The 18393-nt window shown below is 43.1% G+C and overlaps 3 protein-coding genes across 3 annotated transcripts; 1 reads left to right on the top strand and 2 right to left on the bottom strand.

The window, feature by feature from the left end:
• Window positions 1–5522: 5522 nt before the first annotated feature.
• cdca8 (cell division cycle associated 8) lies at window positions 5523–10798 on the bottom strand. The gene is made up of 11 exons (XM_037092439.1): window positions 10662–10798; window positions 10243–10332; window positions 8994–9122; window positions 8726–8766; window positions 8544–8619; window positions 8324–8397; window positions 8159–8241; window positions 7967–8062; window positions 6898–7027; window positions 6542–6628; window positions 5523–6415 (listed from the first exon to the last, which is right to left on the bottom strand). The coding sequence occupies exons 2-11, from the start codon at window positions 10328–10330 to the stop codon at window positions 6386–6388; spliced, it is 834 nt and encodes a 277-aa protein (XP_036948334.1). The 5' UTR covers window positions 10331–10332; window positions 10662–10798; the 3' UTR covers window positions 5523–6385.
• A 41-nt stretch (window positions 10799–10839) lies between these two features.
• On the top strand, window positions 10840–12695 carry c19h1orf109 (c19h1orf109 homolog (H. sapiens)). Its single transcript, XM_037092442.1, has 4 exons — window positions 10840–11313; window positions 11545–11724; window positions 11804–11922; window positions 12559–12695. Exons 1-4 carry the CDS (start codon window positions 11045–11047, stop codon window positions 12597–12599), a joined length of 609 nt encoding a protein of 202 aa, XP_036948337.1. The 5' UTR covers window positions 10840–11044; the 3' UTR covers window positions 12600–12695.
• A 605-nt stretch (window positions 12696–13300) lies between these two features.
• On the bottom strand, window positions 13301–18360 carry LOC119016543 (claudin-4). The gene has a single exon (XM_037092440.1). The coding sequence runs from the start codon at window positions 14017–14019 to the stop codon at window positions 13330–13332; it is 690 nt and encodes a 229-aa protein (XP_036948335.1). The 5' UTR covers window positions 14020–18360; the 3' UTR covers window positions 13301–13329.
• Between the last annotated feature and the right edge of the window lie 33 nt (window positions 18361–18393).

The following is an 18393-nucleotide window of genomic DNA, read 5'->3' as shown; positions in this document are numbered from 1 at the left end:
AAGAGCTCCCAACTCAACGAGAAGCTGTCAGCTCGGCTTTTCATTTTGTTTTCACCGCGCACAAACTGTAACTTGAACAGCTGAGCCGTGATGTGGGAAGGCGGGGCGACAGCTCGGCTGTTGACCAAAGACTCACATTTCTTTGAGTTCTTTTGTTTCACGCTCACAAAAAACTCTCTCACCTTTTCCTATTTAGAGTCTGCTCATTAAAACAAGACTAAAGAGTTTGCACAGCAGTCCTTTACATCAGTGGGACTCAAAAAAAATCAACTCCCTTTTCTCCAGAATCTCTTTCTGCACCTTTAACTCGCAGGTCATTGTTTTGTGAGCAGGAGGAAAGTGCTGTAATGCTGTAATGTATGTATTTCAGCCTAGTTTGAGCTCTTTTCGTGCAAACAGATGCTTCATCCTCGAACAGCTTCTCCTGAGTCCGACCTCTCTGCTTCTTTTGAGCAATCTTCATTGTACTAAAGTGGTAATTCTGAGCCTGCGACGGGGCAGTAAAAAGGGAACTACAGCAAAGCGGCGAGTCGCCAGCACGACGAACTCAACCGGGGTCACCCAGCTGAAGGACGTTCAGCCGTCCGAACTGTCTCAGCTGTCAGCAACATTACGGTAGTCCAGCGAGCAGCACGTGTTCGCCCATCGCTGTCCCGTGGTTACCTTTTGTTTTTTACAGCATGGTGTATTATCTTCTGCTGCGATTTATGTTTGTCTCATTGGAAAATACGTTGAATTAATAAAGAAGATTTCACTGGCTTCCACACCGTACGTATAAGTCATATTAAGTGATAAGATCAGCCTGTGACAAGGTGAACAGGAAGGCGTCTGAACTTAAAGTGGGATTTTTCTCTGTTAGAGGACACAGACGGACCCTTTGTCTCCTTCCTTCCTGGCCTCCTAATGAATTGGTTTTTAGCCTGTTTTGCAGCACATTATCCTTCCCTCTCCTCCTAATTTTCCAATTTGCTGTGTCATTTATACCTAATTGAGGACCGCACTGGGCTGTATTACTCTCACAAATAGGGTGATATAGTTTATTGAAGGTCTGCTTTATACAGAGAGGCTGGTAAACCAAACATCAATTGTAGACCATACAGAAGACGGGGCTTTTTCCCGGAGGCTGGGGAGCATTGCAAAGAGGCTTTAATTATTTCTCAGAGGCAATTCTGGCCATTGCTCCGGCGCTCATTTTATGGTCACTTTCCTTTTTCTTTCTCTGGAGGAGGTAATGAATGGGGTGAGAATTCACTTTATTTTATCCCTGCTCCGTCGCCCCTTCCTGATATTTGCATTTTATATTCGTCTAACCAAATAAGAACAACCAAAAGCTTGTTTTCAGACGGGTCCGGCATAGGAATGAATGACAGCTCAAAAAAAAAGCTCAAACGAGAGCCGACGCTGTTACTGCAGTCCGCATTAAAAGCCTCTGCATGCAGGCTGTGGTCGGCCCTGTTAGGAAAGTGCAGGTTTGTGCCCTTGACTCTCAAAATGCTCATTTGCTTACGTGCAAAAAAAAAAAGCTCCACATTTCGTCGTCCAAAAAGCATTTGTGGAGCTTCCCAGCAAACCAGCGTTTCTCCAAAATGACTGAAACAGCGTCTTAATCTTAATTTTTGGGGGACTTGCCATAGATCTCTGGAACACGGCCCTTGAAGAGCAAACACACAACACAACAACCTGTAAGTCTTTAAGTGACTTTGAGGAACTTGCAGTCGCTCCTTTGGACAAAAGCGGTCTGATCTGTTGTAAAGATATTTGCTAGGGCGTGGCAGTGGTAAGTGCATTTGTCTTGGAGTTGAGATCTTGTATTTATACTCGATTTGGTGTATGTGATCGGACCTGAGCAGAGGCAATAATAATAAAAAATAGTCAGTTCTTTTTTTGATGGTCTTTTTTGCTGTTACAGGTTATTTATAATCATCGGAGGAATCACGAGACTGTTTCATGAATTTCAGTTTCAGTTCCACTGGCAAACATATAAACCTGCATTTTCCGGGCATCAGCGACAGCTCTTCCTTTTTGTTTTTTGTCCCATCTGCACCACGCCATCTGCAGAATCTTTACAGTCACACAAATCAATACACCTCGTGCACACACCATCCAGAAATGTAAGTACTCTTTCTTGAATCCCAGAACAGGTTTCATGTCTAACTTCTTTTGGAAACCCAGCACAAACAAATGCTGCCACGTCTCTCGCAGACAAATGTCTGTATTTCAGAACCGCCGAGGGGCCTCTAAAGCAAAAGCTTATCTCTGTGCAATCAGCAAATGGCATTAACCTCCTGCCTCTCCCTCGGCCTGTTATTTCCAGGCCTTAATTTCCACAGGAATTTTTGGCAGCAGATGTTCCTCTCCACCCCGCCCCATCATCAAGGGTGCCTGAGCGACAGAGGGGCCGCCCATCAAAACGCCATCAGGACCCTGCTGGCCAACAGACGAACACATGCCCAGAATGCATCATGTGGGGGCCGTTCAGTCCCATTTAACTCTTCCTCCCGTCTGTCACTTCACTTTACCGTCAGCTCGCGTCCACCTAACTCTCCATCACCGAAGCGGACAGAACAAAGCGTTCAGTGACATTTTTTTGCAGTTTATGCTGACAAACCGACTTAGGGAAAGATGAGTCCTGACCTCCTGGACGGCTCGGTATGAATTGAATGAGAGACAGTGGCAGACGGAGGTGTGGGCATGTGAATAAATCGATTAGCAGGGCGCTTGACGGATGGGATTTGTAGGAGGCCTCGACGCACCAGAGAATTAATTTCTCTAGGAGAACATGCTTCTGCCAGGTTCATTCGTCTTGGCAGGAAATTTGGCAGTTTCCCCAGGTCTGGGGGCTCAATTAACCGACGGATCCAGCAGTTTGGGGAGGGAACAGCTTTGTTGAGAAATACGCCACATTCATGCATCAGACACTTGTGTTAATGATAACAGATTTTGGGAATACAAAATAAGAGAGAATGTGAGGGATGGCGAGGTTAGAGACGGGATTGGTGGGGGCGTATTGCAGAGCAACAAGACAAAATGCTACAGAAATGGTTCACTGAACGCTGAGGAAGCTTTAAGATAAACTGTAATATGTAACATTTCTGTATCAAAATGTCTATAAACAACCAGATATTTGTTTTTTACATGTATAACTCAGAGGAATCAATAATTTTACTTGAGGCAACAGCAATTTTCATTCGCTAAGCAGAATAGCCACTGTTTAGCACATCAATGCTATCTCAAAAGGAGCAAGTCGAGTGCAGAGCCGGACCTTCTGGAGGAATAAACACCTGGAGTCACAACTTCTGATTCCTCTCTGATCCAGACATGTTTACCAACAGAAGAAGAGATCAGACATTACTTTTGCCTTGTAAAAAGTAGATTTATCTTCACTCCTATTTATCAACATGACTGCAGCAGTGATCAGCAGAGGTGACCTCCATTGTCAGGTTGACTGCCGACTGACATGGGGGGAAATGTAGTTTACCTCATGAGCGTAACGTTACAGAGAGGAGGGGGGGAAAGAGCAGAGAGAATAGAAATCTCTGGTGAGTGCTGAGTTCAGCGAGAGTTGATCTGAATTCAAACAAACAGATACTCACACCCTCATTATGTTGTTTGCTGCGGGTAGATAATGTACAGATGGGTGAACTGGCTGTTTGGGGCAAAGTGACGTGAATAAACACAAATTAACAGACACACTATTAAACAACCACCATTGGTGAGGAAAATCTATGGACATGACTCCGATGTTCATGGATAAGGTAATATTTGCAGATTTCCTTCCCGACTCACTGACTCTCTGGAAGTTATAATGACAGGCCACCAAATGAAACACACCATTTACCTCGAGTGCACTCATGGATTTCCCTCATGTGAACACTGTTGGAAACACTTGGACTATTTTAATTATACAACTCAACATGTTGCTCCACATATTACATCTTTAACTCAACATTTCTGGCTCTTACAGCAACTAAATGCTACATGATGTCCACCAGCTAAAACTGATTTCGATGACTGAACCAAAACAAAGAGCTGAAAGACACTAAACCACTTTGTAGAGCTCATTAATATTCAGAGGATTTATCACTGGGAGAACACGGCACAGTCCACGCAGCCATGTAATTTATTGCAATTTCAAAAGTACTATTGAATTCAGCTTCTGCAGGAATGCGCTGCTATAAATCTCTAATTTTCTTTGGACTGCCTTGAAGCAGGTGGATATGAAACTACACAGCAGTGTTGAAGCTGTACTGCGTCTCCCTCCCACTATCTCAGGTTCCAGTCCCTCATCCTGAACATCTCAGCGGATGATTTATGTAGCAGTGTTGCTCTGTGACCTCAAAATCCGCCCCATCCATACCGCACCTGTCACTGCGCCGCTGCCTGCGTGCTTACTGAAAACCAAGCCATCCGTGCAAAATGGCAATTTTCCACCCACCTAGAGAATAAAAAAAAAAAGGATTCAATCCATTGAGAGGCAAAACTAGGAAAATTCTATGATATGTAGAGCAGGTGCGCGAGGGCTCAGTGCTCCGCTAACGAGGGAGCTGAACTGCACGCACCGCTGACCACAACATCTGTCGTTTGTAGGGATTCGGAGTTTGGGTTTTACCTCTGCTACACAGTTTGCACAGCGAGAGACAGCAGATGATGAAGCGCTTAAAGATGGATACAGATGGATGGGACCAGGCCCCGCTTTGAGCTGGGGGCACAGAGTTCCCATGCTGTGGCTTGGTAGCATATGATGCATGAGAATCCAGCAGGAATAGCAAAGAGTTCTGCATGTCTGTACGGGCCCAAGGTGAGGCCCGGTCTGACCCAGTTCACCATCCCAGGTGGAAACCCTTAACGAGCTCATCAGGCCTAACGAAGCTTAACAAGCTTCTAATTGGCAGCATTATGATGTCCCCGAAGGTCAGAGTGCAGGTTTGCGTGCCAGCAGCGGGACAGGCTGCCACTTCCTGCCAACAGCAAGTCACATGACCCGCTAATGTCCCTCTGTGTAAACAAAGTCATGAAAGGACAGGAGGAACTTCTGACATAAGCAAAATCAAGAGTTTGTGTTAATCTATAGATGAAAGTTACACACACACACACGAGCAGAGTGGAAATCACTGGTAGCAACTGTAGAACCACGTTTATCTCCTCAATCGAGGAGGTTACGTTTTCACCCGTCTGTCTGTCTGTGGGTTGGTTGGTTTGTCAGCAGGATCACACAAAAACTACTGCACAGATTTCCACAAAACTTGCAGGGAGGATGTGTGTCTGTGCAGAAAAGATGAATCCATGTATTTTTTTCCCCCTCACTTCCTTTAACCTTGAGGCATTTTTAATTTATTCTAATTTCTCATGGAACAATGCATGGATCTTCATGAAAAAGCAGGTGTATTTCTGTGGCTGTGAGTGAGAGCAATAAGCATGAAATGTGGTTAAGCACTTTGGTTAAACACAGGTTTAGTACTCCGATGGATCTTAGAATGAACACCACAATTACAAGTCATCATCAGAAGAAGCTGAAGAAGAAGCCAGTGCACAAGCAGATTTTACTGTAGTAGATTTTACTTTGTCAGGTGAGCGACAGCTTTATCACTGAGGACGGGTTACAACCACATGAAGAAGACACAACACTCAGGAGGGTCTGACTTCTCCAGACAAGCAAACTTCTGTGGTGAAATGCTACCACCTACTGGTCCACATGCAGAGGTACAGCTAGGTGAAGATGGACTTGTCAACCAGAAAAATTACAGACTCACACAACTCACTCAGCATCTCAAAAATCACAATGATCTTCAAAACGTTCAGATAATTGTTGCAGAATCTTTACAGTAATTAAACTACTAATCCTTTTTTTTACCTGAAGAACAGGGTTTTTCATTTTCAACTTGTTCTTACTTTACTAAGTTTTCTTAAATCTGTCGGATCTAGAAGTGTTTTAGTCCTGCACAAAATACGAGTTACACAGTACCTGTTAAATTAAAAGTAACTATATGAATACTACATAAAATCAAAGGTTGGTTCGAAGTAAAAGGAAAACAAGTGGAGTTTTCATTTTTGAGTCTTTGTAAGGGTAAAAAATATTTACATTTAGAGCTATTAATTTGATTACTGTGAACATTCTGCAACAACTAGTTTAATAAAAGTTGAAAAGTATCCTGAGGGTTTCTTGGATGTTCAGGAGATTTTCCAACCAATACAGTGAAAAATAAGCAATTTTGTACATACAAAGAATCACACAAATTATGAAATTCAGCTCCGAGGACCAAACTTCAAAAGTTCCCTACTCTTTTAGAATCTCACATATAGGTAAAAAAAGAAAAAAAGAAAAACAAGTTTTAAAATAACAAATACATTTCTTAAAAGTAATGTCGACAGCCGACGGTTAGGTCACTCAGATCCCACACAGATTTGTGAGGCGATTCTGTCAGGAAGAAAAACAGAAGAAAGAAATGATGAGAAATAAATCATGTGCAAAATAGTTCACACCTGAACAGGAGCTAAACAGTTTCTCCACAGAAATGTTGTCCTACACAAGTGATCAATATACCTGCAGCAGCCGAATGCTCCTCAGAGCAGTTTCGTCCAGTGCCGACAGGTCCACTGAGTCCATCTGACTGGCCAGGAGCTGAACGCTCTGGATCAACACATTACAAGACATCAGGTCAGTACATAAGCCTGTTACAGCAGCCTACACCAAAGTGTTGTCAGTTGTTGTAGGATAAACAAACACAATAATCCACTGCAAAAACAAATACAGATCGAACACAAAGATGACAGAGAAAAAATACTTCTAATACTAATATGATTATAAAGTAGCCTTGTTTTCTGATGCTGACACTGCTGGTAAAAAACAATGTGATACTTGAATGTCTTGAAGTCTGAGCCAGCTAACTGTGCGCTCACCTCTCCGTTGCCGATGGGGACGTTGATGATAATGTCCTCATTTCCTGCTGCAATGGGAGAGCCGTTGACCGAAATGCTGTAGACTCTCTCCTTGTGGCGGGGATTTCTCACAGCGGGGGTCTTTGGAAGCCTGAGGAGATAAAGCAACATGGTGAATATCATGAATGCCTGACTGTGGATTATAGCTCAGACTTGGAAAAGAAAATACAAGATCAGAGAGAGTAAATTATTTGAGTTAGACACTAGAGATGGCTAAGCGAACTAGCCTCCGGTGCCCAAATAATGTAAAACTCATATAGATCCACTTGAAGATACAGGTTTTTTTTCTAGCATTTTTTAATCCTTTTATCGCCATTAACTGAAAAAGTATTTACCCATCTCTCTTTAGAATTTCTCTACCCACATAAAGTGATTAAAAATTCCTTTATTTGGAAGGAAAATTTAAACCCCAATCATCAGAATACCCTGCTTCATCAGCCAGGTCACAGAATAAAATGTTGCCAAAGCATTGAAATGTTTACATCTGTGCGAGTCATCCGTAGGCTACCATATTGACATTTCCAATGTATGTGATAGCACGTTCACACTACAGTTTTATGACCCAACTTCGTTGTCAGGAGATCAAGAAGATAGTGGTGAAGTTAGGCAACAAGGCTCCCAAGCCAGTGACCGTAGGTTCTACATCTCAACATTTGTATGCGTGACACCACTGCATATTTCAAAAGGAGACCTCAGGGTAATTTCCAGTTGTGTTTGTGGTGACCAAAACAGGTATTTTGAGACAAAACCTGATCTTTCCCAAACTCTAATCAAGTGGACTTTGTGCCTAAACCCAACCAGAGTAAAAACAAAACAGTCACAACATAGAATGGGAAACTGATCCCAATGAAACAAACAAATTAAAGTTTCATGTCCATTGTTTGCAGAAATGTGCATTGCCAAAATTCATTCTGGTAATCGTGGTGGCTCCAGAATTTAATCAATCTAAATAGCAAAGAACATCATAAATCCTTTCCCAATTTACAAGGGTGGAGCTTTAGCTATATACTATATTATAATGTTTGCTTACCTTGGGTCAAAGCGTGGGGTGACGAGAGGGGTAGCGCCCATCATAGAACAATCCAGCATACTCCTGGCAGGAGTGACCAGTGGTTTCCTGGATGATCTGAATTCAGGTAAACATGTTAGCGTGATGCTATCGGGCAACTGACCATGAGAAAGACGTAGACAGGCAGCAAACAAACAAAAAGAACGGTCGCACCTTCTGATGGAGGCGTTCTGCTTGTTGACAGACAGAGCCTTTGCCCTCTTTGACGTAGTTGGAGGTTTCTTTGTTGCTCTCGCCTGAATTAGAAGTAAGCAGTTAGGTGGCGTAAAGTGACTGAATGTATATTTACATGACAACACTCAGCTGTGTTGACATTACCTTCCTTGTTGTGCTCGGGGTGTTTTCATCCTCTGAACTGGATTTGGCCCCACCCTTTTTCTTTGTGGCTGTAGCTTCAGAGAGAGAATAAATGTCAAACTTTTACTCATTTTCCAACGATGAAATGCTTGACTTGATATAAGACTTGGGATTTGTTAATCTGTATTGATAGTCTTGTTTGATTTCAGAATACTTTCAGAAAACAACTGTTTTAACATACTTTTCTTGACTGATTTGAGAAGCACTGCGTGGTCCTCTGCCATGATGCTGTTAACAATAGCCACCTCTTCTTCTCTCTGTGAGTGTTTACCACAGAAAATGTGACTGTGTGAGCCAAAGAAATTCTGGCATTTTTTGGCACACTGCGAATCGTGAAATGAGATAGACAGATCCTCAACTCACCTTTGTGTTATCCACTTCTGGTGACTTTGGTTTCTCAGGCTCTACACAGAGACGGTACATGATTTTCATTTAGTGATGATTAAAGGTGCTGGTGTCACAACTACGTATAACGTGTCTAAGGAGTCATGGAACTTACTCAAGGCAAGAATGTACAAATGTTCCAAAAAACAAAAACAGTTATTCATTTATGAGATGTCAAAAGAAGCCTCTTTGGCAAAACTGCAATATTTCATTTGGGGTTTGAGTGAGGGAGTTTGTGTCAACTTACTAATATGTTCCAGCCAGCACATTTGCCTGACAGCCTTGGGGAGCTTAATGAGTGCCATGTTGTAGCTGTTGTCAACATCTTTCAACAGCTGGTTGATCTTCTCTTTCAGCTGTACAACTCTGGTCTCCACTGTGAAAACATAACAGCCGTTATTGTTGATGCCAGCAGACAGATAGTCCAAAGTGGTTTCATATAAGCAGTAATAATCACAACCTGATTATAATTTAGCAAGATCCAAAAAAAAAAAAATTCACCAGTTCAATACTGTCGCCCAATTTTGGGTTGTTACTTTTATATCAATATCAGTATATAGTATGTTTACCAGTAAGTTACAAGACATTGTTGTACACAAGGGTCAAACATATTTTGAATAGAGTATTGCCATCACAGGGCACACTGGTGTGTATATTTTGCAGCTATACAATGTCAGATGTAACCAATTTGAAAGGATCCAACACACACAAAAGAGAAACGGTGGTAGTTTTATTTCTGGATCCTTCTAATCTCTTTACTCTCAAATGCCAATTATGAGTGAGTCGCCCTCTGTAATAATTCAACATTTTGAAAGGATCTTCTTCATGACTTGGGGGCACCACTGGTGGTGGTGGGTGGCCTTTTTTGGACTTCCTTCTCAAGTGCTGCGCAGTCTTTGGGCTCATATAGATTTTCAGGCTCCTTTCCCCATGCACAACACACAGATGAGATTTCAAATCAGAACAGCACAATTTATGAAAGGTTTTCAGCCAGCTGGTGCACAGTGCCGGGGACAAAGAGGGCAAAAAAAAAATCAGCAAAAATATACAAAAAGGGTGAGAGAACGACTGTATTGAAGGACTAGATTTCCCCTCAAGTGGGAGTTTCTACAAAGGCACTCTGCAGATACTGTAAGAGAAATGGGCAATGGATGCACATGTTCTTCAATGTGCCAGTTTACATGGGTAATAATGGTAAAAATATTTACTTTTCTTTTTTTATATTTCACAGAATAAAATGTAGTTATAATAGTTCTCCCTGCAGTTCATGCATAGACTGAACACACACTAAAGACGCCTGTTTGGGGCGTTTTTGTCGGCCCCAAGTTGTTTCTTTTGGACTTGTTTCCATAGACGTGCTTGCTTTTTCTCTCCTGAGATCTGGCAACATACAGCAAGCGTACTTGTACTGGTGGTCGGTGGAATTAGTTTACCGAGTTTATGTGTTTATACTGCAGTGTAGTGGTCTCTCAAAAACATAAGTAAAATATATTTACCCTCGTTGTCGAAGTCCTGAAGAAAAGCCTCCAGCTTGGCCGACTTCTGGTCGTTTTTCCGTTTGGTTGTTCTCTTCCTGGGAGCCATGTCTGCATGGATAGGGAAAGGAGAGAATATAGTTAAGTCAATTTACCAACGCTATACAAAACTGTATAGTTATATCAACGGGTTACACGTCGTGGCTTTAGGATGTAACTGTGCCCATCCACCATTTTAAGAAGAATCTGCCAACACGTTAGCAAGCTAACAGTTGGTGCTAACGTCACTTGCTAGTTAGTTAGCCAGATCACTAGCTTGCTCCGCAATTTGGCTAACTTACTTTACTGACAGTCTCCTTCACGCACACCAATATTTAATACAACACTCTCAATATTATAGTTTTACCGTGGCGAGAAGTATTCTATCAAAATTTAAATACCTGATAATGTTTTTCCTCCTCGGGACACCGGACCACCTTCCTTTACAAAGCCGTTTTCAAAATTCCGCGCGAGGAGGGGCCACAAGCACAGTCAGCCAATCAGAGCGCTCTTTTGCCTTGAGCTACGGCAACAGGTTTCTCGACCAATCACAGCACCGAACGTCAGTGTTTACATCAGGAGGGCGGAAGTAAGTCCAGGCAACATGGTAGCAATGTGATCACGTTAGCAGCTGATGTTTCCACACTTTAAAGGATTACAGAAACCGTTTAAGGGGTAACGTTTGGCGAAAAACAACCGAAATAATTTAAACACAAGTATCCAATTATTTAGCACGCGTGGTTTTTATATTTTGCTCAGCTTATTTTGAAAATCAGCGCCTGAAATGTCAAAACCTGCCCTGCTATCACTTCACCAAGCCCTGAGGAAAAGCTTCCAGGGTCTTGAAAGCAATCAGAAAGTATGGAGTGGCGTGTTGGCGGAGTGCAGCCCTCTGATGGCGTCTCTCGGGAATTTGGCAGAGCAGTGGAGAGCGCTTTCCAACGTCCAGCTGTCCAACACACCGCTCAGAGACTTCCCCGACCTGGAGGAACGGCTGCGATTCAAGCTCGTACAAGCCACGGATACAGTTCTCTGCAAACTCAACGAGAAGATGTAAGTAGCTTGGCAAGCAAAAACTGTTAAACTGAAGTGATGGTGCATAGACTCACCTCTCTGATTGTTTCCAATACCTTGGCATCTAGCTGATGTGACTGGTTATCCCTCATTTTTTGAGTGATGATTTAACTGGACACAGTTATTGAGCAATATGCTCCATGTGAAGAAGAGTTTGCAAGATGTTTCACCTGTGCTGTCTATTCATCCATCCCTCCCTCCTCGCTTCAGGTCTTCTCTCCAGTCTGTCAGAGACTCCATCAGTAACCAGGTCACTGCAGTCTTCCAGCTCTACGAGGAGAACACAGACAGTCTGGATCTGCTCACAGTGACCGAGCGCTCAGTCACCTCCCCGTCCGTCTCTGACATGCTGGAGTGGCTGCAGGACGCAGAGCGGCACTATCGAGAACAGTATCCTTTTATGTTCATGTTCATATTGGGTTGGGTTTGCCTTCAGTTCGGGGTCTTTTATTCCTCAACTCGTGTTCAGATTTCTGAGGAGGAAGACTCTGCTGCAGACACTGAGAGCAGACGATCTCTCACTTTTAGAGTCTGCTCCCAAAAGATGGAAATCCTTCGAGTCTCCCAGTGCAGAAGACCGCATCACAGGTAAAATGTTTGACATAATGCTGATAACTTCACTGACATGTCACTCTCCTCAAATAATTAATTATTATATATGACAAGTTGATTAAGTTTAAAGGGCCCATATGGTGGAAAGTGAGATTTTTATGTCTGTTTGGATTATTAAGCACAACAATTCAGAAACTGCGCTTTTGAACAAGCCGTGAAAACCTGTGTAAGGTTGTGATGACACAACATATACAGTCACTGCCCCCTAGGACAGCTGTGGTTGTAAAAACTCCAGCACAGCTGATGCAGAAACACAGGTGGGCGGAGCTTGCTCATGCCTGTGAGAGCTGACCGATCAGAGCAGACTGGGCATTTCTGGAGGGGGGTCTTAAAGAGACAGGCACTAAATAAGAGGATTGTGAAGACGGTGACTAGAGGTGTAGCAGCAGTTCATAGTATTCCAGTATTTTATTTTGATATGTTTGATAAGAGGGATATTATAGATATAAGAAGGTGTATTCATGCCCATCTCCGATTGCCGGTCAATCCCATTTGAATCGGTTCAATTCTTAATGATGATTAACATCCCGGGTCAGGTTTGTGGGTGCATGTTAGAAAAATGGTGCCTACGATTTGTGGGAAATTTAATGACATTTTTGTGTATTCTTTCAGATACACTTTGCAAAGTTTCCTTCTTCATCAAGTCCCAGTGAAAAAAGTAAAAAGCGACTGTGGACTGGAGTGGAACCACGATCCATCCTGTGAATCTGACTGCATTCAGCGACGAGGCTAGACAAGAAGAGCAGGATGGTTAACAGACATACATGTTAAACTCAGATGGACGCAATTCCTGTTAATGGAGAAGATGCTTTCTTTTCCACAAAAAAAGGAACCTGTGGCGATATCTCACACTTGACTGATGACATAATGAAAATCACCTCATCACTGTGGTGGTCAAAATGTCCCAAACCAAATGTATTTTCAAGAACAACCAGCACAGACAAGGATAGGGAGAGCTGTAGAAGAGTTTGCGACTTGTTTTTATTTCACACGTTTGATGTAGGCACACTCGAGGTAATGACATCGTCAGAGAACAACTGCATGAGAAATCACCGCAATCTTCACAACAGAGGCCATCATAAGAGCCATCGTAACAGTCATACTTTTCTGTGAATGCTGATGATTGGACATTATAGGCAATGGGCTTTCTTCAGGCACTACTATAAATTACAGTGCAGGTAAACTCAAAATTTCAAACAAAACAGAATACATGTTGAACATGACAAAGAGATATACAAAATAAGCAAAATATACGTTAATTATGTTCATAAATATATAGATTTCAATTTATTAGCTTAAAGTTCACAGACTTAAAACTTAAGACAGGGTTAATGTTGGAAAAACCAGAGTTTTTGACAGCTTTAACACTTCCTTATCCTCCTCTTACACATACTCCTTTAATGGTAGACTGTTAGACGTGATGGGTTTTGGGGGATCAGGCGCCGAAGCGGGCGAATTCGCAAAGCTCCGGCCTATGTAGCCCCTGCGGTACCGGCCACCCCTCTCCATGAGGGGGCAGGTGCTGCTCAACACGGCTCCACTGATCATCAGGATAACCGCAGACGCCCAGCCCAGATAAATAGCCTGGCCCAGCTCTCTTTTGTGCATCAAGGGCACGTTGGGGTTGTAGAAATCCTGGACGACGGTGTTAGCAGTCCAAGAAACGGGAATCAGCACACACAGGCCGGTCAGAATGAAGAGGACCCCGCCCGAGAGCGCGATGCCCGCCTTGGCACGGCGGTCGTCCCCGGCGCAGGTGGTGCACTTCATGCCGCAGCAGGACACGGTGCAGGAGAGCCAGCCCATGAAGATGGCCAGGCACATGAGGGCGCGGGCAGCCTGGATGTCCGGAGGCAAGGCCAGCATGGAGTCGTATGTCTTGCACTGCATGTGACCTGTGGTCTGGTAGATGCAGTTCATCCAGATGCCTTCCCACTTGATCTCCGAGGTCAGGATGTTGCTGCCGATGAAGGCCGAGACCTTCCACTGAGGCAAGGCGGTGACGGCGATCGCCATGATCCAGCCGGTCACCGCACAGGTGAAGCTGATCAGCTGCATGCCAGTGTTCACCATGATGACCTCCCTTTGTGTGGCTCCTCTTTGTCTGCTTTTGTCGCCTCTTATGGGATATCTGATGTTCTAAAGTTTCTTTTAGTCTTTAAAGTCTACTCCTTTGGTTTACTTGCCCCCTTTCCTTTTTTTCTTGCTCAAGCCTCTTACAGTCTTTGCCCTAGTGTCACTTTCTCAGCAGCCATTTTCTTCTCTTTTCCTCTTCCTCTTCAACATCTGCTCACTCTCTTCACCTCCTCGTGTCCTCGATTATCCAGAAGCGATCGCTGGCTTTCTCGCGACGGTTATCCACCTTTCCAAAAGCATCAGACGCTCACACACTTTCTCCTGCTTTCCATTCCCGAGCTCGAGTCAATGCATTATTGAGCAGCCGATAGCTGTGCAGCCACCTGTGGCAGCCCCACAGAGGCAGGATCGATCGGTCTTCGCAGTCCGGGCCCTGTGAATGAAATGGATCTCAGCCAGGTTTTTTTCCTCAAATTTCTTTGGGGAAGTGGCTCCTTGGCTTCAGCTCTGGTTCAACTGTTGCTGAGCTGCGGGGTCCTTTTCAGCGTGACACTCCTGGTTCGGTGTAGCCTTACCGAGATGGATCAGACCGATAGAACCTGATACTTGGATTCGAGGCCACTGAAGTTGCTGTGAGTGTATCCTGTCACCTCAAGGTTGAAAATAGTCATGACACGATCGCTTTTTTTTTTTTTACCTCTTGGTTGACAGAAATCCAGTGTTTAGCTCCCGTGGAGTAAATGAAACGAACATCCCGTGGAGATGAACAGTCAGCTGCTCGAGAGTCAATCAACAGAGGTTATTCCAGAGCAGATTTTAAAGGCTTAATTGTTCCTCTAATCCCAAAAAACGCAGCGCAGGTTTCCAGAGGAAAACAGCAGGCAGGACTCGTCATCAGACGCTGCTGCTGCTGCTGCTGCTGCTGCTGCTGGCTGAAGTGTCTCCTTGTTGACAATAAAACGGCGCTGAGGTCCAAGCCTTGATGAGGCCACTTCAGACTTCGCCCTCCCCCCCACCCAACCGCTTCCTCCGGTGCAGCCCAAATGGGTCAGTGCAGTTCCAATGAGGGTATAAATAAAAAATCAGGTTCGCGTAATGAGACTTCTGGGAAAATAGAGCATTGGCTCACTCCCTTCCATCTTCGGTTGTTGACGGTCAAACCTGCGAGAGAAACACTGAACCCCAGGAAAAAAAAAAATCCCCCAGCGATGCGGGAGGGAGGGTGCGAGGGCAAAAGAGGGTGAGACAACAAAAGAAGGGAGGGAGGGATGGACGAGGATGGAGAGCTGTCCGTAGGTGGATCAGTTAACACAAAGACAACATGGGGGGGGGCCCTCTACAATGAGGATTACACACTTTGTGTCGCTTCGTGCCGCACAAACTCACATGTGTTTTTAAAGGAGCTTTCAAAATTTAGCTTTCACTTGGCCCGTCTTTGTCCGCAGTGAAAAGGGAGAAACAGCCTCACAAAAGGAGGCTTTTTTTTTTTTTCTAACAATAGTGATGGTTGAAATGCACAAAAGCCACGGGAGAAAAAAATGCACAGGTAAAAAAGAAAAGTCACATGTGTTGTATTATTGCAAACAGTGTGTCATCCAGACAAAGGAAATACCTGAAAACCCTGAATTCTTCCATTTCAGTCAAATTTTTGCTGAAACAAGGTTGGTGTTAGTGGATTTATTATGTTTTTTTTTAATCAATATCTTCTTAGATAAACAGCCAAAGGAGCAAAGAAAGAAAAAAAAAAAACCTATCCCCTGGATGTAACAGAGGGATCTGACAGCAGCTCTTTGTCTTCATATTCAGAAATCTCCCTTCTATCCGAGGCCGCTCTCGCTCCATCTGCATTACACTGAACCTTGGTGTGCCACTGTGCCGATGAATTAAATATCGTGGCATCAAGATCGGTGGTTCAGGTTTCCTTTCTTCTGTAGCCTCCGCTCTCCTTGGTAACTGTGGCCATGACAACCGGCCGGGGAAACAGGAAACGGGAGAGGGGATGATACACAAGAGGGGGGAGCAGAGGAAGGTGACACATACCAATGATGGCCGACCGGTCTGAGCAAACAGACAGATGTTTGCCTGTAGAGGCACAACACAGAGCTGTAGTGAAGTTACAGCGCAGGTAACACCAGGCAGCCTGATGTTTGGTTTGAAAGAGAGGAATGGTTGAGTTTTATTGAACTGTTTACACCATGTTGTTGTGGTCATGTCACCACATAGGGGTTTGTTGGTATTCAGTGGTGCCTTACAGACAGAAAAAGGAAAGTATTGAAAAAACCTCATTTCAAAACAATGTCAAGACTTGAATGTTGATGTCCAATGTGAATGTTAACACATTTATGGAAAATGCAAGATAAAGTTCTGTTTTAATGAATTTTGCTTTCTCAATACCTCCATGAAAAGGTCAGACATCAACAGAAGTTTACTCACAACTAAATGTTCTCTGATACCAATAATTTAATTTCATTCATTTTATACAGTTTGCTCTATTCGATCTTTCATAGTAAATGATGTCATGTGGATCACTTTAAGCATTAAGTAGGAGAAGCAGGAGATTTCTGAATTTTCTTAAGCCTGAAACCTCTGTGTGTGTGCGTGGACTGCTGGTAGTAGTCCACTTACATTAGATATTTATCAGATATAATTGATCATAACATTATCAAATATTGAACAGCTATGTGAGCTGTACCTGCTCTGACTGTATTTTGATTTATAAAGTTATTTCTCACCTGGCTGGCTCTCTAGAGTTTAGAGGGAGAGAGAGCACCAGTGACAGACAAGCTGGACTAAATATACTTACTACTTTACCTACTTGTAAAATTGGTTGGAGATATCCTTTTATGTGTACGCATCACTAATTTTACACACTGAAGTGTGTTTAAAAAGGTTTTGGAGAGTACTACCTTCTACTAGAAGTACTAAAGCCTTTTGTGGCTCCAGAGAAAGCTACATGTAATCTGATAACGTGCCTGCCATACCCACAATGCACTTTAGGAACTATGTGACATCACTGAAGGCACTTTAGGCTTTATACTACTTTTTCCAACATACGTAGTAGTTTTCCCCAAGACGTGCAGGCACACTTTCATGTGTAAAACTGGTAGACTCACCCTTTAAAAAAGGAACTTTGTTTCACATCATATGAAAGTAAGTTGGGATAAAAAGCATCAGCTGTTCTTAAAAAAGTGCAGATGTGAGGAAATATGGCAGATCATTAATGTTTCACTGCTCTCAAGTGATCATGTGATCTCATTTACTTGGGTAAAGAATGCCATCTAGTGACTAAAGGCGTGCATGTGGAGGCTTTGGTGTTTATCGTTCAAGCAGCTCTGTGAGGAAAGTTTAACACATCATCTGTTATCAATGAGAAGAACACACCAGATGTGTTATAGGCATAAAATACCAATTTATTACTTTGCACATTAACACAAGAATTCCCTGCAGGCTAAAAAAAAAAAAAAAAAAAAAAAAAAAAAGAAAGGAAAAAAAAAGGTATTTGAACATGTCACATAATAGCAATAACAGCGACTGAATGGCCCTCTGCTGGGGGGCGGGGTTAGAACATGCCCCGCCCCCACAACCGCACAGAAAGGGCTACGTTCATTCACAGAATCAGAACGTTCCATTCACAGAAATTGGAATGTTCCAACTCTGTGATTCTCATTGCTATTAGACAATCACACACAGCTTCAGAGACCACTAGCAGAAAAAAAAACAAAACAAAAACAAAACAGCAGAGCTATAACAACCCCCCGAAAATAAGGAACCAGAAAAAGGAAAAAAACAAAATAAAATAAAAATACACAATACACAATGTCAAATTACAAATCCGTTAAGATATAACAATATATCAAAGTGAGAGGAATTTAAAAATAATTCATGCTCTCTTTCTATCGGGGCACAGAAAGAATTATGGATAGTTTTTTTTAAAAAGGTTAAAAAGAGGTAATCCTGCTCCACTGATGCCATGGTGACAGGAGAGCCCCCACCGAGAGGCGTGGCCACAGGTACAGACCAGGAACGAGGAGACAAAATGGACGCTCGCTACAGTAACCTGGGGAAGACGAGAGGGGCCGGGTCTTTGACGGGTCCGCGATTGAAGAAAGTACCTCGTTTGAATATGAACACGACGCAAAGAGCCGATCCCCCCTCGCCTCAGAAAACAGAGTGTACCTCCCAAATTACTGACATTTGTGTAGGAATCTTTAAAATGCATCTTAGAGAGACTGGACAAATATTGCTAGCCTAAAACAGTCCCACTAAATTGATAAACATTTACCAAAAAAAAAAAAAAAAAAGCTTTTAATATTTTTTTCTTTCTCATAATAAATATGATTCCAAAAAGGTTTTTTTCTTCTTTTTTTTTTT

Source organism: Acanthopagrus latus, chromosome 3 (genome assembly GCF_904848185.1).
Source record: "Acanthopagrus latus isolate v.2019 chromosome 3, fAcaLat1.1, whole genome shotgun sequence".
Lineage (NCBI taxonomy): Eukaryota > Metazoa > Chordata > Actinopteri > Spariformes > Sparidae > Acanthopagrus > Acanthopagrus latus.
Note: the sequence above shows the minus strand (reverse complement) of the source record. Positions and strands in the feature narration are given on the sequence as shown.

Bases quoted from the DNA above. Each gene is read 5' to 3' on its own strand.
- c19h1orf109 (XM_037092442.1), top strand. From the start codon at position 11,045: ATGTCAAAACCTGCCCTGCTATCACTTCACCAAGCCCTGAGGAAAAGC. The intron at 11,314-11,544 runs GTAAGTAGCTTG...TCCTCGCTTCAG, and splicing joins TGCAAACTCAACGAGAAGAT to GTCTTCTCTCCAGTCTGTCA. The intron at 11,923-12,558 runs GTAAAATGTTTG...GTATTCTTTCAG, and splicing joins TGCAGAAGACCGCATCACAG to ATACACTTTGCAAAGTTTCC.
- LOC119016543 (XM_037092440.1), bottom strand. From the start codon at position 14,019: ATGGTGAACACTGGCATGCAGCTGATCAGCTTCACCTGTGCGGTGACC.
- cdca8 (XM_037092439.1), bottom strand. From the start codon at position 10,330: ATGGCTCCCAGGAAGAGAACAACCAAACGGAAAAACGACCAGAAGTCG. The intron at 9,123-10,242 runs GTAAATATATTT...ATGTTTTCACAG, and splicing joins TCAGGACTTCGACAACGAGG to TGGAGACCAGAGTTGTACAG. The intron at 6,416-6,541 runs GTATATTGATCA...TCTTCCTGACAG, and splicing joins GGAGCATTCGGCTGCTGCAG to AATCGCCTCACAAATCTGTG.